At 39.3% G+C, this 26,968-nt stretch overlaps 1 protein-coding gene across 1 annotated transcript in view; it reads right to left on the bottom strand.

Annotated features, from left to right (window-relative positions):
• The window catches only part of RPA1 (replication protein A1), a 55,994-nt gene extending 29,064 nt beyond the window's left edge, over positions 1–26,930 (bottom strand). Inside the window, exons 1-7 of the mRNA XM_031967796.1 lie at positions 26,809–26,930; positions 19,814–19,864; positions 19,285–19,363; positions 18,410–18,518; positions 14,059–14,147; positions 2,967–3,065; positions 351–480 (exon numbers count right to left, since the gene is read on the bottom strand). Coding sequence (XP_031823656.1) covers positions 351–480; positions 2,967–3,065; positions 14,059–14,147; positions 18,410–18,518; positions 19,285–19,363; positions 19,814–19,864; positions 26,809–26,841 — 590 coding nt within the window. The 5' untranslated portion in view covers positions 26,842–26,930. The remainder of the gene's footprint in view (positions 1–350; positions 481–2,966; positions 3,066–14,058; positions 14,148–18,409; positions 18,519–19,284; positions 19,364–19,813; positions 19,865–26,808) is intronic.
• Positions 26,931–26,968: the final 38 nt, after the last annotated feature.

The raw sequence follows: 26,968 nt of genomic DNA, 5'->3' as shown, positions 1-26,968 counted from the left end.
GGAAGGGGAGTTAAATAGAGAAAAAGCTTAAATATAGACAACATCCTATTCTTTTAATTAATATCAGTTGATTATTTTTTAAAGATTCATATTTTTTCCAATATAATAACCTCCATTACTTGCTTGCTTTGTGAAGTTTACACATTTCTCCTTTTTTTATAATTTTAGTGTCTTAGGGGACTTTTTAAAAAAGTTGACAGATTATTCAAAAGATAAGAAATTAACTCCAACAACAAAATCTCCACAAACATCTGGTATTCCTACAGTTGGCACACAAACTTCTAAAAAGATCGAAACCACTTTTAATAATGAGGAAGAACGTCTTGAGCTTGGCATGTCTCACAACTCACTTGGACTGGTACGGATTGAGGCTGGCAATGGGAACAACTTTCAACTGGGATCCTCCGGGGGTGCTTAGATTAGTGCTTCCAACTTTACCAAATGTCTTTGAAACACCATAGCTCTTAGTGGCCGTAGAACCTTTAAAATATACACAAACACCAAAAAAGCCTCATATTATTTAACTTGTATAAACATTTGTATTTACAGCTAGCTCCATGATGAGATTTATATAAAACAGTAGGAAACATATTCAGGTGATATCTTACTTCTATCCATATTCTATCCATATCCAATTAAATAAATTAATAGAGGAAGGATGGGCAAGGTAGCCTCCACAAAGAGTAGAGGAGGGGTTTGAAAAATGGTGTTACTAGGTTCTAATCCTTCCCAGTTCTATTTCTTAAACTTTAATTGGGAGTGCTGGCCATTCATAAGATCATGGAGAAGCAAATACAACCTTTTTTTTTTTTTTTTAAAAGAAACACAATATGATATCGGAGCAGCAATAACAGGCAAAAGAAAAAGGTTCTTCTGGACCTGTGGAAAAAGGGGCTCTCACTCAGATAAATAAATTACAACCTGACCAAAGTGTCATTTTGTCTCAAGAGAAATTCTAGGATCTTATTGTCCTAGAGATGCTAAGGTAGACTAGGGCATGAAGACAATAGTGTGGCTCGGTGTTTGGGCACAGGGCAAGTGCAGAAGAACAGTTCTGATCCCACCAGTGTCACTGAACAGCACAGCCTAGGCCAGGTCACACTGTATGTTCCCTGGAGAGAGTGCAGCAGTAACTAATGCTCCTTAGTAGCTGAGGCTCCTCTTATACACATTCTGTTTCTATAATGGCTAGAATTATAAATTAACTATCCTCAGAAATGAGGTTGGTTAAAATTTAAAATAAAAATTAAAAAAAAAAGGGACTCTGTCACTCATTAAACAAGTGTCTATTGAGGGCTTGACACCAGTCTAGATATTTGAGGAACAGAGTAAGAAAGGACATAAAAGCCTGACCTGAAAGGGTTTTCATTCCACCAGTACCAGCAAGAGACACAAGCTGGAACCAATAGCAGTAATTCTCAATGAGACAAGCCTATAACACCCTTAAGGGAACCTCTAAAACCAGTTTGGCTTCTGATACAAAGGCCAGGTTCAGGGCTCCTTCCACCACCCAGCAAACATGGGTTTAAGGTTGCACAAACTGATTTTAAGCTTAACTGAAGATAGACATGGGCATAAGTAGACTGCAATGTATGACCAATGATGATGTCCTGAACACAAGAAAAGGTATAAAAAGTATGTTATTGGGTATGTATATGATGGGAACAGAAAGCAGGCTGATCACATATTAAGAATAAGAGATAACAGATGGACAACACAAGAGAGATATTGTTCCCACGAGATCTGCAGAGGGAATAAGAGAACAGTATCACATTGGTTAAATACTTTGTTAATGAACAAAAATACTTTATGTTAATGGACAAAATTCACCCAGGATGAGAAGTTATGAAGGGATCACAATGTGTCAATGAAATGATTACACACATTGATGAAATTTTGGGAAGGTACATCTGAGAGGAAAGCATATGAAACAGCCTCAGTAAAATGAAATGACTTCTGGCCTACCCTTGTGTTAATGCCCCATGACACTGCAGCCATTCAGCAGCACAAATACTTGGGAACCGACTCTATGGTCAAACAATCATCATGGAAGCAATGAGAGGAACCCCAAGTGGTAAGAGGAGTGAACCATTGAAAGTCCTGGAAACTGACTTTCCAGGAGAGCAGGAAAGAGCATTCTGCTCACCAAATGCACTTAATGGCAATGGCAATGTATCATCCCTATCCTGAAAATATCAAGGTTTTAATTTTGCTCCTCTCGGAATTTTAGGATCGAAAAACACAAAATGATTCTTAAGAGAGGTGTGGGGGCAAAAGGGGAACTTAGTAATTTCTGGTTAAAGCAGTGACTGGGGGGGAGCAACACCTGAAAACAAACCCAACCAAATTCTAAATTATGGGCTCCAATTTGGAGGTTCCTCAAATAAAGAGCCCTCAAAAGCAAACAAAATGTTTCAATTAAAATTTTCCTGGATCTTCTATAAAGTCAGAAGAAAATACTATTTTTCAATGAAACTGAAAAATAAAGACTCTCTGACCGATATAAATGATATGGTTCTTCAAGCAAAGGATAAAACCCCAAGAGAAACTAAAATGCAAAAGAGAGAGAAAAAGAAACTAAATTTAATGAAGCAGATGGTGAAGAACAACTAGCTAAAAGATAAGAATTTTAAAAGGTATGCAAATGAACAGAAAAGTAAGAGGATATAAAATTCAAGGATGTGTGTGAAACTCTAAGGTAAACTCTGAAATGCTAAGCGTACTACTATACATTAGTACATAGATTGGCAATACATCATTTAAAATGATGGATGACTAAGTTAGCTTTAAAAGTTTTGATCGTTAACAGCTGTCTTTACAGCATGCAGTTTACAATAAGAATTTGAATTATTTTAAAATCGTCCAAGAAAAGTGTCCATTAGCCTCCTTTTACCCCAGATTCAATAGCAAGCACTATGCAAAGGCTTCTTATTCATATCTGTAACTCATCCCATGGCAGGACTTACCCAGTCCTGAACTCCCATTCTGTTGTTGGGGCTTGGTAGCTACTGGATTAGCGGCTGGCCCTGGGGCTGGGGCTGGGGCTGCTTGCTGCTGCCCTTGTCCTATGGATGAAAAAGGAAAAGGCAATTCAGTACAGAGAACTGGAGTTACAAGTTACTTAAATCATCTTGAGTTAAGTGAGAAATATAAAAAGTCTTGATTTCACAAAAGATGTTTCTGGGCCTGAATTCACACTGGGACATTCAAATGTGTGCAGTGAATTTGCCAAGACAGAAGTGGGGGGAGGGGAGGGGCACATGCAAGCAGGTTTATTATAAAAAGAAGCAGGGTTGTCTCCATTGACCTTTCACCTCCTCACAATTGATGGCTTTCAGTTTTAATAAGGTTCTTCCCTAAAGCCTACTCCTTTCTCCTACATGAACCCGCAGTAAAGTCACCGGGCTGAATCTGTGACATTATCGCTATTTCCATAGCAACAAATCGATGTCATCAACAGAAGTGCGAGTGCACTGCAGGCTTTGGCAGAAGAAAAAGCTGGGGGGTAGGAGAGAAGCCTGAAAGCATCTCAATTGGCTCTGAAGTGTTCCAACTTCAAAGGGAACGGCTCCATTCAGGAAGGCTTCTCTCTCTCCCTTTCCCCCAAACAAAGCAACCTTCTTTCCCAACAGACAGTTGATGGAAAATAAGAGCTGAAAAAGTCATTGGTAACCATGAAGTACAAGTGAACTGTCTCAGCAGGGAGAGCTGAGGGGTTCAGAAGCGGGGGTGTCAAGGAAATAGCAAGATTAGTAGGAGCAGGAGGTTAAAGGAATAAGACTCTCAAAAAGAAATAAGCAATGACTTCCTAATGATATTAAGGTACTAACTTCTCTCTAATCACTCATTAATTTTTATCAAATAGAAAGATAAAAGTGGAAAAATATTATTTAAAAATCATTTTAAAAGCAATACATCTAATTTTGGGGATTTAACTATGATTGGGCATTAAATTTGGCAGTTAATCTAATCTATCTTTTTTCAACTAGAAAGCATACTAGTGAGGTTCAGAGCACTGCTTAGGGTGCTATGGCAACTGCAATAGAGAATGATCCTGGAGACTAATTGCTTTCTACAGCTGGGCTCCCCAGGCTTGGGCCATTCCCCATCAATGGCTGTTCCAACTGGGGAGATGAGGTCTTGATCCCATTTTTCTGGGGTTAGATGGTACAATACATAGAGCATTTAGACTGGAGTCAGGAAGACCTGAGTTCAAATGTGGACTCAGACATTTACTAGCAGTATGAACCCGGACAAGTCACTTCCTCATCTACAAAATGAGCTAGAAAACGACTCCCATATCTTTACCAAGAAAACTCCAAAAGGGGTCAAAAGGAACTGGACACAACTATAAGATATCAACAACATACAGATGGCATACACCAAGCTTCCCACCCTCCTTTGTTGCCACAGTCAATCAAGAAAAACAGGCCATCAAGATGAAATAACTGAGCAAAAATGGAAAGGTTAAACAATGATCCTCATCCCTAGCTCTTCTGCTGCTGCAGTCTTTTTGGGAGGAAGGGGGCTCAGAACTGTGATTTCACTGATTTGGGGAATGCCCTCTACCAGGGAGATCACCAACTCTTCCTTAGAGCTGAGTGAGGGAGCAAGAGGTGAAGAGACCACCATAAATGGGTCAGAACTAAGACTTTGTGAAGCAAGATCTTCCTGCTCCATCTACCTCATCCATTACACTACTTCTCCCTCCTTCTTATGCTGACTCCACTCAGGAGTCCACACAGTGCTGCATCATATGGCCTGAGCCCAAGTAATCGCATAATCATGTAACTATCCCAACTGCAGCCCATTTTCATGTCACCTTACAATGGAGAGTTCTTTCAGCACAGAGAACACCAACTACCCCTACAAAACTGCTTCTGACATTTGTGTAAAGTTAACTAATGACATGTACAACATGTGTATTTCTACAAACTAGACACATATCTGTATATTTAGTTGTATGTTCATATTGATTGTCTTAACATTGTCTATATTTCCTAGTGTTTCTCTTCCCCCCCCCCAAAAAAAAACTATCCTTTTTAATAAGGAATAAAAAGAAAATCTGCAAAACTAATCAATCAATCAAAAAAGACTAACATTGTATATAGTGTTATCCACCCAGTCACCCACCTCTGCAAAGCAGCAGGGGAGTCTCTTATCTCATCCCTTCTTTGGGTTCAATTTTCCATATATGTCTATTGGGCTTTTTTGGTGCTGCTATGTCCACTTACACTGCTGGAGTCATTCCGTACACTGCTTTCATGCTTCTCTATAGCCATCATATTTATAGTTTCTTACAACATAACAATTTTTCATTATATCCATGTTCCCTAACTTGTCTACCCAATATCCAAAACAATGATGTTATTAAGAATGGCAACTTCATATTTAAAGATTCTTTTCATTCTTCTGTGCAGCTCAAATCCACAAAGGCATTTGTAAAGCATGACTGCATTTCCCTGATGGTGTATCATGAAAAAAACATGTATAACATGACCCAGTTCATAAGGTATACCAAGTGAAAAAAAAAATTTTAAATACCCCATTTATAAATTGGTATCTCCTATTATGTTCACCTCTACTGGGAACCTCACTGGAAACCTCTTGTCAAATGCAGTTTTAATTTTCTGATTCTCTCAGATAATAAACTAAATTGGAGTCCTTCAAAATCTGCTTGTTCAAATCCCTCATTTCAGAGGGGGAAATTTGAGGGATGGAGATGTTGTCTGCCTAAGATCACACAAGAGATCACACAAGAGATGGCCAAACTGAGATAAAATCCAGATCTTACAACCTGCAGTCTGGTGTTCCTTCAACATTATATGGGGTGTCCCAAAAGTCTTAATGCAATATTAAGCTTTAATGGTAACAAAACTACACTAAGACTTTTAGGAGAACCTGGGTTAACACTGGAGTATAATGTTATCCTCAGGACCACGTCACAGTTCTGAGCTATGGGGGGCTTTCAAAAACAACATCTTGAATTGAGAACTAAACCAATTTAAAATGCATTTTGTGCACTGGATATCATGTAAAGGTATAACAAATAATCATTGTAATTCCATAGTATGGGTAACATTTTAAAAATCCTACTAGGGAAGGAATGCATGCAACACACACTTATTTGAACATACATTCACAGAAAGGCATGCAAACAGAGGATCCAGCCTCAATTGTTTTAAAATTTCCTGATAACTTAAAACTAACAGAATCCAACTGGAGAAAAAAATCCATCTGATCAATTTTCTTTGTATTTCACTAAGTTCTCAATAATGAATCATATTCCCATCAACACAGATAAGTACTATACAAGACAGATTAATTACAGGCAGTAACAATTATATTTTATTTGCTCAAGATAACGTAGCAAGTTTGATTACATATACACATGCAAATAGGCAGTGTTAAACACAGGAGCTTCAAAATCCAATAATCGTCCAATCCAATAATCGTCCAGTGTCTACAGTATATGAAACATGAATCTGTACTCTTGTGCATTAAAGCTTTGTTACTAACATTTTGAAAACTCAATAAATATTACTTTATTTAAAGTGGGAAAATGACAGCATAATGGGATTAAACAAAAACCCGTCAATCTACATTTCAGTATTCCTCTGCCCATTTCTTGGATTGAACTAAATTACAGGGATGCTCTAAAATTTCCCCTACTCACTCATCCCATAACCAATGCTTCTGCATTTCAAAATACAAATAAAATCTCATTACTGTGTTACACCACCGCAAATAAGCATTCCCTGTAACAAAGCTATTTTCAAATCCCAGTGTTTTAATGTAACAATGTTTTATTGATCTAGTTTCAATGAATCTTCACTACAAATAATCCCGAATAACAAGTGACTTTTGGGGTCCTTACATATGTAAAACTTTCACCAGAAAGAAGAAAAGTCAGATGATTTGCCCAGGGTAACAGAGCTAGTGTGAAAGGTCAACTTTGACTTCAGATCTTCTTCCTCCCCATTAATATAGGCTTAAAATTTTTTTTAATTTATTATTTATTTTGAGCATTAATTAAAAAACAAAAACATCGAATTCTGATTCACTCCCTCCTTCCTACTTCTTTTCTATTCAGTGTAAAGGCAACAATGTGATCAAAAAAAATTTCAAATTTATTATTTATTTTGAGCGTTAATTAAAAAACAAAAACACTGAGTTTTGATTCTCTCCTTCCTTCCGATTTCTCTCCTACCCAGGGTAAAGGCAAGAATGTGATATCAATTATACATGTAAAATCATGAAGAACTTATTTCCACAGTAAGAACAGGAAGAACATTCCACAGTATGTTACAGAAAAAAGAAAAATAAAGAAAGTGAAAAAATTATGCTTCAAGCTGTATTCAGACTCCATCAGTTCTTTCTTTGGAGGCAGACAGCATTTTTCATCATCAGTCCCTTGAAATGGTCTTAGATCACTGTATGGCTGATAAACAGCTAAGTCATTCATTGCTAATCATTGTATAATATTGCTGTTACTGTGTACTACGTTTTCCTGTTTCTGCTCCCTTCATTTTACATTGATTCATCTAAGTCTTTTCAAATTTTCTGAAAGCATTCTGCTTGTCATTTTTTTAATAGCACAATCCACTACAACCATACAGTACAACTTGTTCGGTCAATTCCCAACTAATGGGCATCCCCTCAATTTCCAATTTGTTGCTAGCACAAAAAGACTTCCTATAAGTATTTCTGTACATATATGCCCTTTTTCTTTTATCTCAATATAGTGTATTCTAGATCAAAAAGTATGCAGTTTGGGGGTATAGTTCCAAATTATTTTCCAGAATGACTGGGTCAATTCTAAATTTCATCATCAGCACATTAAATTAATGTCACTTTCTCCACATCCCCTCCAACCGATGTCATTTTCCTTTCTGTTACATTAGCCAATCTGACAGGTGTGAGGTAGTACTATTTTAAAAACTACTTGTTTTAATTTGCATTTCTGTAATCAATAGTAATTTAGAGATTATTAGTCATTCACATGACTGTAGCTTTGATTACTTCACCTGAAAACTGCCTTTGATTATTTATCAGTTAGGGAATTTTGACACAATTCTCTATATATTTAAGAAATAAGAATGTTTTATCGAAGAAACTTGCTATATATATATTTCCAATTCCCTGATTTCTTTCTAATCTTGGCTGCATTCGTTTTGTTTGTATAAACCTTTAAAATTTAATGTAATTTGTATTATCCATTTTATTTCCCTGTGATCTTTTGTTTGGCCATATATCTTCTTTTATCCATAGATCTGTCTGCTCGTTTCCTCCTCTGTAAAATGAGCTAGAGAAGGAAATGACCAAAGCTCCAGTATGTCTGTTGAGAAAACCCCAAGCAGCTAGGTTGCTCAGTGGATAGAGCACCAGCCCTGAAATCAGGAGGATCTGAGTTCAAATCTGGTCTCAGATACTTAATACTTCCTAGCTGTGTGACCCTGGGCAAGTCACTGAACCCCAATTGCCTCAGAAAAATGAGAGAGAGAAAACCCCAAATCATGGCAGGAAGAGTTAGATGTGACTGAAACAGCTAAACAATACTGCAGTTTGAAATCTGATCCTGTCAGCCCATATTTCACTTTTTTTTTCATTAGTTCCCATCATATTCTTAAACTGTTCTTCCAAATGAATTTTGTTAGTATTTTTTTTCTAATTCTGTAAAATAACTGTTGGATAGTTTGGTTGTTATGGCACTGAATAAGTAAGTAAAATTAGGTAGAATTGTTATTTCTAGTACACTGGCTCAGTCAATGCCATGAGTTTAGACCTGTCTTATCTGTGTGCAAATTGTTTTGTAATTGGGTTTGTCCTTGCAGGCAGCTAAGTACTTTATACTATCTACCATTGACTTCATATCTTCTTGATTCCAGGTTCAATGCTCTATCCGTTGTGGGGCCCAGATGATAAAAAGAAAAAAAGAAACCAAGAACACTGAGGAAAGGAATAGAAAAACCAGGATGGTGCTCTCCCTCATTTTTCCAAGTGGCTTCAGGGAACTTTTTATGCCTAAAGAAGCAGAGTTCCACTTATCCTTGAGCTAACTCCTACAGACTGGTATCAATTACTTGCAAGCCAGGTATTTTAACAAATTCTATAATCACAAAACAATTGGTGATCTTCTGGAGAATTCATAAGTCTGGAATTTTAGGGACACTCTATTTCTAAGTTATATTTCTTCATTTTCTAGATTGGCATCAAGTTACCACAGTTTAGGGTGGACGTAAAAATAAAAAATGCTAAAACTCCAACAACTGATATTTTATGTTAATACTTATTAATTTTTTTAAAAATAAAAGCTTACATAAATTCAGTCTCAAAACACATTAAGATTCAAACTTATCATCACGGAACAGGATGACCTATGACTAGTACAAATCACATCTGAGATAATTTTTTCAGTAATTTTATAAATAAATGTCACAACAAGTCTATTAATAGGACAAATGGGATTTTATTAGGGCATCTTTTAGTAATGGGGTCAATCCTTAATTGATGAAGCAAAAAAGCTGACTGTGACTTGAGAGATTGGAATCTACTCATATGCAACAGAGCCCTAAAGCATGTTTCCATCTCGCTTAATCCCTCTCAATAAATGAACCAACCAACCAACTGGCATTTATTAAGCAGCTACTATGGAAGAGGCATCATGCTGAGCACTAGAGATATGAATGTAAAAGAGAAACAGTCCCTGATCTCATCTATCAAGGGAAAGCATGCACATAATCATACACAAAATAATACCTGATAAGTGACAGGGGCAAAAGAGCAGACACTCCTGCCAGGCCCTTGGAGACCTCCACAATTTGGCTTCAATACTGTGACCCTGGATAGAAAGGCCTGGCGTGCTGTGGCCCCCGGGGTCACAAAGAGAGATGATGAAATGACTGTACAAGAACAACCACAATTCTCTCCCAGCCTTTTACTGGACTCCCCTGATGTCGTAGAAAGCTCCTGAGAAACTAGATTAGTCCCCCACTTCTGTAAATTTGCAATTTGCTGCAAAGGGGACAGACTCTCCATTTGATGACCCAGCCACCACTTAAGGAAATCTTTACTCCTTTTAACTGAAGTGTCACATCCTGTGATAGTACAAACTCTAAGAAGTCTTCCCTAATCTTTGCCCCAATATATGAAGGTTTTCTTAATGTCCCTCACACTTATCCAAGTTTTCCAAATCCAGATCACATATTGTGATATATGTATATCGCATCCTTCTTATTTTATTTTACTCTTTGTATTCCAAATTCCTTTCACATGAATGCCCAACAGAACTGACTAATACCAATGAACTCTGGTGAGAACCACAACCATCTGTGCAAAGATTCCTGGGGATTTGGGGGAGGCAACTAGGATTAAATGACTTGGCCAGGGTCACAGAGCTAGTTAAGAGTCTGAGGTTCCATTTGAACTCAGGTCCTCCTGACTACAGGGCCAGTGCTCTACCCACTGAGCCACCTTGCTGTCCCATGACCAAAGAGTATGAAGTAAACAATACAATTCTAATAATCACAGCTATTTCCACAGGAGGCAAACTTTCTTGCTTTGAATAAACTCGTTTTCAGTTGAGAAATCATTTAGAGACAAGAAAAGATGAAAAGTTAGAAACCAGAGTTAGAAAAAAATGAAAAGAGAAAGAGATACTGACCAATTAGAAGTACAAGCTAAAGTTTCTCATGCTTATATTACAAACTCTGCATAGATATACCCCATTTGATAATTCTGATTGTTTTTAAGTCATTATCTTTTCAATGAAATATGACAAAAATATCTCCCAACAGCCATGACAAAAACCTGTTAAACTAAAATTCTTCTACCTCCTACTGACTTCAAAGTACAACATACAGTTTAATTGGCTTTGGTAAACAAAATAAAAAGAACTTAAATTTTTAAATTTGCTCAACCTAGGAATGAGCCTTGGGGCAAAACCTACCCAGGTGTTGACTGGAGGCCAAATTCAGCATTCCACGCACCCAGGCCCACCCTGACCATCAAGCAGGACAAGAGTTTTGCCCTCTGCCTTACCTTCAGTTAATTGGCTTCCAGGTTAAACCTCCCTCCCTGACTGTTTACCATGTTCCCTGATCTCCATGTTCTACTTATACTTGGGGACCTGGACGTAGATGTTAACATACCCTCATGTAGCTTCTCATTCACCCACCTCCCACGATCTGTTCCTCCCCCCTGCAGAAGTGACTCACAGCTTATCCCTTTCCACCTCCAAGTGTTCTACCTCTACTACCCATTATGTTCCTCTGACCACGGCATTTTATCAATCTATTGCTGCCCAGACCTCCTTCCCTGTCACTCTGTTTCCTGTCTTTCCCCCAGTCCTGTCACTGCACCCATGCAGGCCCCTTTCTTTCCATTCATACTCCTCCCTTCAATCTCTTAACTCAAGACTTCGCTTATGTCTTCCTTATATTCTTATGCTCCCTGTTTTCACCATTTTGCTGTTCATTCCTTTCCAGTTGCAACCTTGGATTATTCCCATCATTTGCGTTCTCTGCTCCTACACACAGGCTGCTGAATGCAGATGGAGAAGTCACTCAGCCAGGACTGGGCCCTTTGCCGCTGTGCCCACATCCCTGGTCTCCCCCCCACACACACACAGTTGGCAAGCTTAGGTTGGCCCTGGTCATGGCCCTGGACAAGAGGTCTGATCCCAAAGCCTCCTAGCTCAACCACAATCTCATCTCTCAGGCTCCAGAGCTTTTCCCAGCTGGGGCCGCCAGTTGTCCAAACTCCCCCTGGAGAACTCCTTCAAACAAACTGACCTTCTCTCTGCTTCTGGCACACCCCTCCATCCTCCATCTTCACCCCGCATACAGACTGCCCACCCCCTCCACTTAGACCATCTCTTACCTCCAACTCCCAGGACCCCCAAGTTCCCCACTCCCATACCCCAAAGTCCCCCTCTCCCCACAGAAGTGATCTGGTTTAGGAGGCCCATTTTATTTCCTATTCACATGCTGTTTTCCCTAACAGAAGAGATCTTCAAGGGCAGAGATCACTTCACTTTTGTCTTTGTACCCCTAGTACCAAGAGAAGTGTTAAATACACAATAGGTATTTGAGAAATATTGGTTAAATAGAGTTATTGAAAATAACCAAAACCATTCATTTTCAGATATGACAGAAAAAAACTAGGTGGTTGGCCTCTGTGGGGAGCATCCAGCTGGTGCCGCCCAATACTGGATCTCTCCAAACCAAGCTGCCAGAGTTCTGGTGAGCAGCCCCAGTCCCCAGAATTGGGGACTCTGCCCCTGAGACCACTGAGATAAGAGTTTTGGGCTGACTTTGCTTTCTTCTACTTGGATCCCCAGCACTAAGCCCAGGGCTTGACGTGGAGTAAGCACTCAGCAAATGCTTTGTCATTCAAATCATCATAACTATTCTAAAAAGAAACTGCCATCGCTGATGTTGACACTGATGATGACATATCGAACAAATTTACATCAAGCAACAGTACAGCTCTGTAGGAAAAGTTATGAAGTCTTCCTGACATTCATTTTCATTTTGAATTAAATAAAATCCCACCCTCTAGTACCATTTGCTCTGTCCCTAATATTAGCTCCAGTCCCGTCTTCACTGTTTCTCTTCCCTCTGGTCCCTGGTTTCTATCTGAGCATCTTCAGATGCCCCAGCCTCCATACTAACTCTCAGAATCCCTACACAGGAGCCCTGGCTTCCAGCAGGATTTTCCCAAGTGCCACAATTTCATACTATATATAAAATTGCTAAGAGGCCTCTCCACGCATTTGAATATAATTTGCACATATTTACATGGATGTATCATCAATTTTCAAACTCAAATTGGGAACCCTGAAAGTAGCCATCTTTTTCTTTTTTCTTTCTTTATTAATCTCTCAAGCTTACTAGAATGACCCAGATTCCTCACATAGCATAATAGGGAAAAGATCCAAAGTATTTCTTTGCAAGATTTAGGTAGACTAAATAAGCTCCTCTTAGCAAGAACTCAGGCATTCAGAAGCGTCGGATCCAGAGAGTCAAACAGAGCCTTGTCAGACCATCAATAACCCTCAGTCTCTGAAGGCACAGCATCTTCATCTGCCTTCCCAAGTCTTTCAAGAAGCAACAACTAAGACAAATGAAAAGAGAAGCTCACACCAATCTATGACTCGATTTATGAAACAATCATGATCCAGACATTGTCCCCAGCCATTCCAAAAAATAATGATCATTTTTAAAAGTCCAGTTAATCACTCTAGTGCAATGATAGATCCTTTCTCAAGTCAACCAGAAGGAATAGCAGTATTCATAAAATTTCCAGAAGATTCAAAACCAAGAATTATTTAATATAAAATATTAATGTACCAAATACACCTTTCCAAAAAACTACAAAGGTCGAGTCGGCTTGTTATCAGTTACTAAATATCTGAATATCTGAATACCAAATTTAACATTTAGCAGAAGATTTCATTAGAATAACAGTTTGAAGAATTTCTAAGAATGTTTAGCTAGGCAAGATAGCAGTTGCCTCTTAGCAACAGTAAGTGATACAGAGACAATTTCAACAGATGACTAACTATAGCTCACGAGAAATATGCTGTCACATTAGTCAAGAACCTGGGGAAAAAACAATCATTTATGTAAAATAAGCTATGCACTGATTTTCCAAATAACAATGATATTTTAATATGGGATTAGTCTCATTGATGTTATTTTCCCTTATCCAAAAAAAAACTCAGGTATTTAATTTTTTTAGTCTTTAAAAAGAATTGTAGATTTTGTCATTCATGACATATTTATGTTATCTGCACTTTTTATTCCTAGAGACAAGAAGGCATTTGAAGAAAAACAGCTGAATTTAAATCATGTCCAACATTAAATAGAATTTTCTCTCTTTTCTTAACTCAACATGTAACAGATTTCCTTAGAATTGGAAAATAATGACAGAATGACTATTATTACCAAGGGCCAAAAATCCTCATTTTTTTCATGAATGTATAAGTAAAATGAGAGGGATCAAAAACATTCATTCAATCTGGTCATCTGAACTATGCAAACACCCATGCCCTACCTTCATTATAGGGCACTGGATTGCCAATCTTTCCTCCAACTTCATCAGCAGACTGCAAAACTTCTAAATCCATCAATATAACCACCTTCCTATAAGGGCAAAAAAATACAAAGTTAGAATCAGCAAAAGGAAAAGTACATGTAAGCCTAAGACCTCAAGCTTTCATGCAGGCTGCTTTATAAACATGAAATCCCTACTGACTATTCTAATAATGACTTTCTCTGCATTAACTACTTCTGAAATGGCCAAATAACTTGGGAAATAAGTTATTCTAATGATTTTCACACTGAATATTTCCCTAATTTTTTCACTGCATATTTTGTGTTCCATGGGTGCATTTTATCTCTTCTAAAAACATAACCCTTCCTTCCACCTCTTAAACATAATAATGCGTCTTATTTCATAAACAGCACCTCTCCAAAAGGAGCAAATGACATAAGGAAAAACTCCCAGTAGTAATTCCCAGCCCATGGGTCATTGATTTCTCAGGAGTTCCAGAGGTATTGCAAAAGGTATGTGTGTACACACACACACACACACACACACACACACACTCCCCACCCCCAAGCAGAATGAGTCTGTTCTTTATTTAACACCAACAACATGCAGTGTGACTCATTATAATAAACACATTTTCCATAGACTGAATGTCTCACACATATATACATTATTTTTCAAATGTATACAGACACCAATAACATTCAGAACACCAATTCATTGGTGAATGCACAGCAACCATCTTATCATTTATTTTCTCAATTAATATCTACAAATAACATAACTACTATCATATATATAATGTCCATGAAACTTTTTGAGGTAAAAAAATAGTTCTTATATGAAAAAAGGGTAGGAATAACTACAGAAGTAGAATGTTAAACAGCTTTAACAAAAAGATTTTATTTTCAATAGTATTTGTGTATATGTATATGTATAACCAACTACGTGGCATTTATATTTTCAGTAAAAATTCATCTTAGACCAACAGTTGTGCAGATTCAAGAAGAGAAATAATAAAAGTAGGCAAGACCATGATGCATCTGAATCAATAACTCCATGAAATAAATGGTACAAATATTATATCCTCAATTAACAGATGAGGAAACTGTGGCAGAGATAACTGATTTACTCAATATCCCGAAGCCAACAAGTGAGGGGCCCCTATTAGAACTTGGATCTCCTGACTTTCGGTCCATATGAAGTTGCCTTTCTCAAAAAACTTCTTTTTTAAGTCTTCAACTGGTAAAATAAAAAAAGATGAAGATCCAATGGACCCTCCAAGAAAGCCTGAATCTAGTTCCCAAAAACTGCAGATATTATTCTATACAAAAGAACCTTTGATCAGTGAACCAAAATATGACACTGCATTCCAGAACAGGAAATCAAGGTTTCTCACAGAAAAAGGTACTTCAAAAATGAATACACTCCAAAGCTTCAGATAATTAAAACACTTTTTTGAAATATATTCTAGTATGTTTACCCATGTTGCTAGGTTAGAAGGCTGACATTTTTTCAAAAGTGAAAGGATCAGTTAATTAATTGGACTTTTGCTTCTCAAGAAATAAGGAATGAGGGGCAGCTAGGTAGCAAAGTATATAGAGGACTAGCCCTGAAGTCAGGAGGACCCGAGTTCAAATTTGGTCTCAGACACTTAACACTTCCTAGCTGTGTAACCCTGGGCAAGTCACTTAACCCCAATTGCCTGAGAGGGAGGGAGTAAAAGGTAAGGAACACAACATTTCTCAAAATAATTAATAGAAATCTTTTTTCGATTTGCCTCAATTTGGTATCCTGCTTTCAGGATTTCACCATTTTATCACCTAAAACACAAGTGAACAGGTATGAAATCCAAGTTGATAACTAATCACAGCTATCACTAATCTCTTCCCCAAATCCCACAAGGTTTCTAGACTTTGTTTCGATGCCTTTCAACAGGTCTTTATCTAGTTAGCCTGTTTTTATTGGGGGAACACAGAACTGAGAGACGCAGCCTGGAATAGAGGAGAAAGGCTCCCCAAGTCCTGTGTCTGGCATATATTAGCTATCTATCTGCGGACTCCAGACGCTCATCTCCAACTGGAAGCCATCAATGAGATGCCAAAGAAGCGTTGGGAGAGAGCTCCCCACCAAAGAGCTCACAGGACCAAGTATTCCTTCTCTTCCTCCTCCCAAGAAATATTCGCCAATAATTGTGAATTAAAAGTAAAGAATCACAGATCTTGGAGAAATTATGAACTCATGTTACCCCTCCCTTTCCTTGCGGAAGTGGAAGAGAAACTGTGATTCACCAATGTCAAAGGGTCAAGCTCACAACCAGAAAGAGCCAGCAAACTGAATCCTAGTACAATGTGAGCTCCTGATCCCTAGCTGGGACTTAAAAGCCAACTGAATGAAACTTCAAGTTTGGGGGATCTAGAGCTCATGGGAAGAATGTTTCCTTCAGATGACAGCATGGAAGAGCAGCCACCTAAGAAAAAGAATCACTGGTTCTGAATCCTGGACTTTCCCTCAAACTTTAACAAGTACTCTCCCCTCTCTGCTCAAGTCTATAAAATCAGACTAAAGATGCCTGTTCTATTGAATTTATGAGGCAGACTGAATCAAAAGGCAGCACTGCACCATGGTCACAAATCACTTCAAAGACATAGGCCTGCAATGTCATGGAAGGCAAGTTGTGCAGACACAGTTAACAAGAGGTGAAAACCACAAAAAATTACAAGCAGCAAAAGTTATTTTTACACCTAAAAATTTGCTTTTCTCTCAAGTTAAAGTAAAAATGAGCAGTCACAGACAGGCCTTACTTAGAAGTAAGTTTTTAGTAATATGGGCTATTTGAATTCTAAAATATTATAAAGTATCACTTAAGTACATTCTTTTAATTCCCATGAAAGCTATGCTCAGAAGGTCAGATTATTTATTAAGACGCTAAATATATATATATACTTCAACAACAATACTATATGATGATCAATTCTGATGGACCTGGCCATCTTCAGCAATGAGATGAGCCAAATCAGTTCCAATGGAGCAGTAATGAACAGAACCAGCTACACCCAGTGAAAGAACTCTGGGAGATGACTAAGAACCATTATATTGAATTCCCAATCCCTATATTTCTGCCCGCCTGCATTTTTTATTTCCTTCACAGGCTAACTGTACAATACTTCAGAGTCTGACTCTTTTTGTACAGCAAAATGACGGTTTGGACATGTATAATTATTTTGTATTTAATTTATACTTTAACATATTTAACATGTATTGATCATCCTGCCATCTAGGGGAGGGGGGGAGGGGAAGGAGGGGAAAAATTGGAACAAAAGGTTTGGCAACTGTCAATGCTGTAAAATTACCCATGCATATAACTTGTAAATAAAAAACTTAAATTTTTTTTTAAAAAAAAGATGCTAAATATAACCTAAATGTGGCCCTTATTTATTTAAGATAAAACACCATTTACTCTTCAATTCAAACATTTAAGTAGCATCTAATATGTTGGAATACTGGCACTGGGAATATGAGGACAAAAACTAAACATTTCCTTACATTCTAGGATATGTGTGTGTGTGTGTGTGTGTGTGTGTTAAGGATGGACCATGGACCATGATACAGGAAGTCTACTATATATAGGCAAAGAGCCAGGATTCAAGTTGTCCCCATGTGACTGGCAAATCATTTAACCTCAATGGTTCCCAAGTACCTCATCCTAAAACAAGGGAGCTACAAGGTACTTGGAGCCTCTGAAGAAGGCACAGGATGATCACTGAGATGCTTTCTAGATCTTTATCTATGATTTTCTGAACATAAGTAGAAATAAAATACAAAAAAAATTTTTAAATGGGAGGGAGGAAGGGGAAAGAGAGGGAAATCACAGAATTTGAGAGTAGAAAGTAGCTCTCCAGTCCAACCACACACAAAAGGATTCTCTGCTATAACATCTAACAAATGTCATCAGAGAAGGAGTCTGATAGATAATACTAGGTTAGGTGCTTGAAATGTGTCTTTACATTGGGGCTCTACCTCATAAAAGTAGGCCAGTAATCCAAAACTCCAATGAGAAATAAATATATAAAAGGAAGTCAAAGTAATAAAGGATCCTTCCCTCTGCCACCAAAAAGACATTAAAAAACAAAAAGTTGAGAAATACTTTAATTAGTGATGTTGGGTAACCAGTATGTTTAAGGTCTGAACCAGTCCTATTACTACTACTTAATAAAGCCTCAATTCCTGCTTCCTAAGGGCTGCCTATTTTAGACCTAGAGCTTGATTTATGTGCTCATTTTAACAAATTAACACCCCCATTCAATGAAACAAGGAAAGAAAAAAAAAAAAAAGAAAAAAAAAAAAAACAGACCTTCCAAATTTCAGGGTATTAACAATGTACCGGTTAACCTGGCAAATGCAGTTGCTTGACAAACGCTCTTCCTCCACCAGTACATTCAGCTGTGTTGCCAACATGAAAGCTGAAAAGTAAGAGAGATTTAATCTCCACAACATGTCGAGTTGGCCTCTTGACACTTCAATCCAAAGAACATGAATGCTGATCAAGTTGGGGTAAAAGTCCTATATCAGTGTAACAGTGAGCACGTAGTAAAAAGAGATGTTCTCTGAAATTAAGGCGAATCTGTGATTTGCACAGATTCCCTGCCCCAATTTCTCTACTCCACAAGATAATTACGACAGTCATCTGCTGTTAGCAAAAAATGCATAGCAACATTTCTATACACCTTTATCTCAATGTGCCCAAATTCACCTTTTAGAACTATTCTAGTTCATGACCAAATACAAACAAACAAAAAAAAAAAAAACCCCTTTAGGAGTCTCTCACATGCAGAACATGTGTTTGCTAACTCTAGCAACAAATTCCCCAAAGTCTATCTCCCTTTTTAAGCTCCCAACATAGAAATAACATTCAAGAGAAGCAGGTATAGGACAACTAACCCATCATATTCACTTAAAGTCAATATCATACTCAGGGAAATTAATCACATAGAAAACATATAGAGCCAGTTAGAGAAAATTAATTAAGCCAAGTGGCAGCTTTCCACTTGGACTGTTCTATTGTTAAAATGCTCTGCCAGCTGCAATTCTGTCAGAATTATATTGCCAACTCCATGTATGCCTTAAAATAAGGCTCTTGAATGTCATAAAATGTTGGATTTCAAGGTGGTGGGAGTACTTCTACCACTTCAACAGAACCAAATTCTTAATTCTATACACTGTACTCACAGGATACAGTATTCAATCCATCACTCATGAGCATTCGATAACGGGGTGGAGAATTTCCTGTAGCAATCGGCCGGATGTTCTAGGATAGAAAACTTGAGTTATTATCCTGTCTTCTTATGGACTCTCCTGCAACACCCCAACACAATGGCAGGAGAATAAATCTGACATTAGCACAACACGAGACAAAAATATTAAAACCACTCCCCTGGATACCTAAAAATAAGTGAAAAGAAACTGGATTGAAGCATTTCTTTTTCACTCCCCACCAAGACCTTTGTTCCTTCCCTTCCCCTAAATCAAATCCAATCCACAAATAAATCAATAAGCAAGTGTTCACTGAGGACTTGCGGCTGGTAGGGAAGGGAAAGCTTCTGGTCAACACCTCAAGCCAAAGTAAGTCATCACCTCTTGCCAAAGCTGCCTCCCACCTGCTCCTTCCGCCTCCCCACAAACATCTTATACAAATGTAACACTAATTTCATTTGCATTTATAAGTTAGAAAGATGATGATGTGTACTTGGATACTTACAATGACTTGGAGTATGGGTTTTATAGAAGTATCTCCTTGTTGCATTATCAGCTGAAAAGAGACAATGATAATGTTAGTTACAACTGAACTGATGTGAATTTTTTTTCTGCACAAACATAAAACCTAGTAATAGTTTATTTAGGTCTCAGAGACCTTAGGAAGAGCTGGTTAAAAGGGAAGAGGACACTCAATCTTTAGAAAAGCTTCTTGTTTAAAATCAACCTTGTCACCTTGAACAATGCCCCTTCTCTCCTCCCCCATACAACTCCAGATAACCACACTTGGCGCAATTTAAGTTCAAGCAGGACAAGATTTAGTCTTCCTCTCAAACATGCAGACCATACACATACACCACAAAAAGTGCCTCTTCATATACAAAGACATTAGCACTATTAACAATGTAGCTTACGCCCAGAGAAAGAACTCTGGGAGATGACTAAAAACCATTACATTGAATTCCCAATCCCTATATTTATGCCCACCTGCATTTTTGATTTCCTTCACAAGCTAATTGTACAATATTTCAGAGTCTGATTCTTTTTGTACAGCAAAATAATGTTTTGGTCATGTATACTTATTGTGTATCTAATTTATATTTTAATGTATTTAACATCTACTGGTCATTCTGCCATCTAGGGGAGGGGGTGGGGGGTAAGAGGTGAAAAATTGGAACAAGAGGTTTGGCAATTGTTAATGCTGTAAAGTTACCCATGCATATAACCTGTAAATAAAAGGCTATTAAAAAAAAAAAAAAAAAACAATGTAGCTTTATGTGATACCTAACTTTTAAAACATTATTAGTATTCCATGACACACTGGCTAGCTACATGCAGAATCTCTTTTGCTATCATAGGAGTTTTGGCCTACAGACTGTGATCTGCATCTTTTGGCTCAAAATCATGGCTAAGTGCTTCTGATTGACAATCAAGGTTGGAACTGGACAGATGGTGAGGATGAAATATAGGCGTATTTACATTTCAAATTGACTAGAACAGCCAAGAGAATTCCATGTGAATCTCATGTTAAAGTGATGAATCATTCCTACTTTACTTCAGAACACATCTAGTGCAAGCCATCTCTACCTGTATGCCCAAGGGTCAGCCAATCCTACTATAGTCATTTCCCAACTTTCACCATCAGTGGTTCCCTCAATCTCCCTACCACTTTTTATTTCCTCTTCTCCACGGCTCCAAACCCCTCCTCTACTAACACACACATATACAGAGTCCCAACTTCTTTCTGATCCTCTCCATAGGCAAAAGATTTCCACTTTTAAGTGCCAGCAATTACACTCAATTACTACCCTTCATCTCTGTACTATACAAATACCCCCCCTCACCACCAATAACACTCATCCCTCAGGATCAAAATCCTAGAAAGAAACCAAGAATATTTAAAATCTGTGACCTGAGACAACAAAACAAATGCACAACATATGGGTCACAAACATCTCAAAGTAAAAGGGTGAATTCAACCTTGCAGGCATCACAGACTTGATAGGAAGTCAACCATTATTTGACTATGCCTCTGGAAGGATGTACCTTATTTAAAAACTATTGTTTACAGAAAGGGAACAGAGAAGCAATATGTAATTTAAAAAATATAACCAATCAAATAACAAGCACTTATTAAGCAACTACAATTCTCTAGACACTGTGCTGGAAGTTAGGGATACAAAGATAATTATGAAAAGTCACTGTCCCTCCCCACTACTAGGTATGACTCCCAAAAGTTCTGTTCTTAAAAAGAAAAGGACCTATTCCAACTGGAAGAGACAACATGAATATACACAGCTATATACAAAACAATTTGGGGGACAAGACTGGCAGCTCAGGAATGGGAGAAGGCTCCATGTGGGTGGTGGTTGAGCTGAGCCTCAAAGAAAATTAGGGATTCTAAAGGGCAAAAACAAGAAAGCAGAGCGTAAGACCAGAATTCATAAAAGAGAATCATGTGTCATAAGCCCCAAAATGTAGAGCCAGGTTGTAAAAGACTTCAAACACCAAAAAGAGATTATATTTGATCCTAGAAGTATTAGGAAACCCTAAGAGATCTGCACATTTTAAACAAAATCACTCTAGCCAAGTGGAGGGGAAAGACTTGGGGCAAGGAGACCAATCGGGAAACTATTACAACAATCCAATCAATCATCAATTATTTATTAAGCACCTACTATGTGCCAGCATTGTGCCAAGCACTGGGGATACAAAAAGAAAAAAGATAACCCCTCCCTTTAAAGAACCTACAATCTAATGGGGTAAATGTAAGCAAATCTATACAAAGCTAGGCATATATGGCATAAATAGGAAATAATTAAGAAGAAAGGAATTTAGAGGTCAGGGAAGGTTTTCTGTAGAAAGTAAGATATTATTTGCAACTTTAGGAGGCCAGAGAAGAAAGTAGTCAGAATGGCTAAGGGAGACCACTCCAGGAACCAGGACAGCTAGAAAATACCGGGAATCAGGAGATGAAGAGTTTCATCTGTTAAACAGCCGGGAAGTCAGCGTCATTGGTTCATAGGGTGCACCGCAGGGAGTAAGTTGTGAGAAGCTTGGAAAGGTAGGAGGGGGTTCTGAATGCCAAATATTTTGTATTTGATCCTGCAGGTCACTGGAAGTCATTGCAGTTTACTAAGTGGGGGAGGGGAAGAGTGGCATAATCATATCTCTGCATTAGGAAAATCACTTCAGGGAATGAATGGAGGATGGATTGGGGAAAAACCTGAGAAGGCAGACCCACCAGCAGTCCAGGTGCAAGGTGATGAGGGTGGTGACTGGGTCAGAGAAGAGAAGGTATATTCAATAGCTGCTGCAGAGGTAAAGGCGACAGGCCTTAGCAACAGCTTGGATATGGGGAGGAAGAATGGGGTTGATGAGGGGCTCAGGATGATTCCTAGACTACAATCAAGAGGTGATGAGGTCTGGGAGCTGTGTGAGTGGAGAAGTCCTATTTGAAAGCTGCTATGGAGCCATGCCATGCTCCAATTGGTAAATGGTCAAAAGACATGAACTATGCCCAAAGGACTATAAATACACAATACTACTAAGGACCTACATGTACAAAAATATTGATAGCAGCTATTCTCTCAGGGCAAAAAATTGGAAACTGAGGGGATGCCCATCAGTTGGGGAATAAATCATGGTATGAGACTATGATGGAATATTATTGCTTTATGGGAAATGATGAGCAGGATATTCTCAGAAATACCTGGAAAGTCCTCCATGAAATCAAGCAAAGTGAAATGCACTGTGTACAAAATAATAGCAATATTTTAGAAAGATGCATCTGTGAATGATTTAGTTAGTCTCAGCATTACAATGATCCATAACTACTCTGAAGGACTTATGATGAAAAATCCTATCCATACCCAAAGAAAGAATTGATTGTCTGAATAGAGACTGAAGCACACTCTTTTTTTACTTTATTTTTCTTGAGGGTTTTTTTTTTTTTTTTCAAGAGGGGAGATCTATATTTTCTTTCACAACATGACTTTTATGGAAATGTTTTACATAACTTCCCATATGCTTTCTTAATGGGGGTTGGGGTTGAGGATAAGAGAGAGAATCTGGAACTCAAGAATTATAAAAACAAATGTAAAAAAAATTGTTTTAAATGTAACTGGGGAAAAATTAAAATATTAAAAGAATTTGGATGCTAAAAAAAAGAGAAATGTTATGGAGGTAAAAACAAGAAAACTAAGCAACTTACTGAACATGTGATGAGAAGTTCTGAAGGATACTGAGTTGCAAAACTGAGTGACTAAGACAGGTGGTGCCTTAAAAAAAAAAGAAAAAAAAAAAAAAAAAAAGAGGGCCATGGCAGGATGAAGCATGCCTATAAGCCCTACTAGCAGGGACTTCCAGGACATTATAATGGGGTATCTGCAATAGCATGGATAGCCTCAAGAGCTTTACAGTGGGAAGCCACCAGATTACCTAAGAAGGGGCAAACAGCCCAAGTTAGACATGGAGGCCAAAGCTCTTATGCTGATCCAAATGAGATCAGGTTCACAAGTGGCCCCTGTACTTTCAGCCTAGACAAGAGAACCCCAATCTCCCTGCCCCCCAAACTTTAAAAAAAAAAAAAACATAGGGAAGTTCAGAAGGATGGCTTTGAGGGGAAAAACAAGTCCTCCTTTGGACACACTGGGTTTCAGCTGTCTATTCCACATCCAGCCAAATTGACTAGCAGGCAACCAGTGATGTGAAACTAAAGATCAGGAAAGAGACTGAGGCTAGATCTGGAAGTAACAGAATAGAGAGAATTAAACCCTTGGGAGCTGAGGAGGTCACCAAAAAAAAAAAAAAAATCTCCAAATTTGAGGGAATCCAAATGGTGACAAAGAACATGCATTTGAAGATTAACAGGGATGGGGGCAGCTAAGTGGTGCAGTGGCTAGAGCACCAGCCCTGGCATCAGGAGGACCTGAGTTCAAATCTGGCCTCAGACACTTAACACTTCCTAGCTGTGTGACCATGGGCAAATTATAAGAAGCTGAATGGTCTAGGATGTAATATACTATGGACTGTGGGAGAGCCGATTTCAAAGCATTCAGAGAAAGAGTAGGATGTCTAGACATGGTCTATACAAAGACCCCTTCTAGGTCCGTGATCCATGAAAATCACTAACCATAACTAATGAAGAGTAGAAAAAGAAGAAATGATGGTGAGAAACCAGAAGGGCTTCATCAAGAACAAGTCCTGACAACTAATGTCAAGTCCTTTTGAAAAATCTGCTTTTCCCTAAAACATTTGACAAATTTTATTATGCTCTTGTAGAAAATGTGGAGATGTGGACTACAGATTCCCATACAAAACAGGTTGAATGAGGATATAAACAGGCAATTCTCAGATGAAGAAATTGAAACTATTTCTAGCCATATAAAAAGATGCTCCAAGTCATTATTAATCAGAGAAATTCAAATTAAGACAACTCTGAGATACCACTTCACACCTGTCAGACTGGCTAGAATGACAGGGAAAGATAATGCGGAATGTTGGAGATGTGGGAAAACTGGGACACTGATACATTGTTGGTGGAATTGTGAACACATCCAACCATTCTGGAGAGCAATTTGGAACTATGCTCAAAAAGTTATCAAACTGTACATACCCTTTGATCCAGCAGTGTTTCTACTGGGCTTATATCCCAAAAAAAGTTAAAGAAGGGAAAGGGACCCACATGTGCACGAATGTTTGTGGCAGCCCTTTTTGTAGTGGCTAAAAACTGGAAACTGAATGGATGCCCATCAGTTGGAGAATGGCTGAATAAATTGTGGTATATGAATATTATGGAATATTACTGTTCTGTAAGAAATGACCAATGGGATGAATACAGAGAGGCTTGGAGAGATTTACACGAACTGATGCTAAGTGAAGTGAGCAGGACCAGGAGATCATTATATACTTCAACAACAATACTGTATGAAGATCAATTATGATGGATGGTGACCATCTCCAGCAATGAGATGAACCAAATCAGTTCCGATAGAGCAGTAATGAACTGAACCAGCTACATCCAGCGAAATGACTATGAACCACTACACAGAATTCCCAATCCCTCTATTTTTGCCCGCCTGCATTCTTTTGATTTCCTTCACAGGCTAATTGTACACTATTTCAGAGTCTGATTCTTTTTGCCAAAATAACTGTTTGGACACGTGTACTTCTATTGTATTTAATTTATACTTTAACATATTTAACATGTATTGGTCAACTTGCCATTGGGGGAGGGGATGGGAGGAAGGAGGGGAAAAACTGGAATAAAAGGTTTGGCAATTGTCAGTGCTGTAAAAGTACTCATGCATATACTTGTAAATAAAATGCTATAAGAAAAAAAAATTTAAAAAAAAAACAGGTTGGATGGATGGCCCGTTAAATCTCTATGTCAGGCAGTCCAGTGGAGTGCCCGAGATCTATCTTTTGGACCATGAACATTTTTATCAATCACAGGAAAAGGCACATCGAATGCTCACCAAATCGACAGCTGCATAAAGTTGGGAAGGAATGGATAAATATTCTGCTAAATCAAACAGGGATGAATTGACTCTTACAGTTGAGTTTAAAAAGATCAACTTGACAAGTACCAGCTGGGTAAGCAGCACAGACAGCGGGTCATGTGAAAAAAAGTTACGCTGAGCTGACCATAAGCTCAATAGGCATCAGTGATGTGGCATGAAAGTTAGGGAAAAAAAAGTTGGGTCAAGAGCTGCACAGGCTGTGCGGGAGAGCGCGGGGGAGTCGCCGTCCCACAGTGCACTGCACGGCTCAGATTTTATCTGGCAGATGAGTCTCCAAGTCACACTGAGCCGGGCCTTTAATGAACGTAAGGGCCGCCAACCAGAGCGGTGGAGACGCGGTCCACAAGCGTTTGTTAAAGACCGACAGGCGGCAGGCCCTGTGCCTAACGATGCTGAGGACAATGAGGCAAAGATTGGCCCGGACCTGAAGGGCTAACGGGCAGGGGCGCATGGAGGGGGGCGGGGAGGGACCAGAAAACAACCTGCGGGACCTCGCGATGGGGGCGGGGACCAGAAACAACCTGCGGGACCTCGCGATCGGGGAGGGCTGTGACCAGGAAGGCCTGGCAGGGCTAGACCGGGCTTGCCTGGCCCCTGAAGTCAGCCGGGAGCCAGAGAGAGTCCCGGGACGCGGGGGGCGGGGACGCGGGCCCCCCAGGCTGAGAGGCGGGATGCTGGCTCAGGCCTCGGGGGGAGGCTGAAATCGCTTCCAGCTCTCCCAGGCCCCCGAAACACTGCTCCTCTGAACAGTCCCTCACGTCTCACGCGCCCTTCCCCCACCCCCAAACACGGCTCCCTGGTCCCCAGCACAGGCCGCGTCTTTTACGTCCCCACAGCCCCGACCCCACCCCCGCTGCTCCCGGCCGGCGCTTTCCGGCTCCCGCCAACAGAGCCGCGGCCTCCCCCGCGCCCCCGCGCCCCTGCGCCCCCTGCGCCCCCTGCGCCCCTGCGCCCCTGCGCCCCCGCGCCCCCTCACCCCAATGGCGCCCTCGCTCAGGCGCCCGCTCATGGCTGTCCGCTGCGCCGGCCCGCCCGCTATCCGACAGTTCTTTCGGTTCCTGGGGTTCCAGCGGGGTCCGCGGAGTCGGGGGTGGAAGGGGAGGGGGGGGTCTCTCCCGCGCGCTCACGCCTGATTG

This window comes from Sarcophilus harrisii, chromosome 4 (assembly GCF_902635505.1).
Source record: "Sarcophilus harrisii chromosome 4, mSarHar1.11, whole genome shotgun sequence".
NCBI classification, from domain to species: domain Eukaryota; kingdom Metazoa; phylum Chordata; class Mammalia; order Dasyuromorphia; family Dasyuridae; genus Sarcophilus; species Sarcophilus harrisii.
Note: the sequence above shows the minus strand (reverse complement) of the source record. Positions and strands in the feature narration are given on the sequence as shown.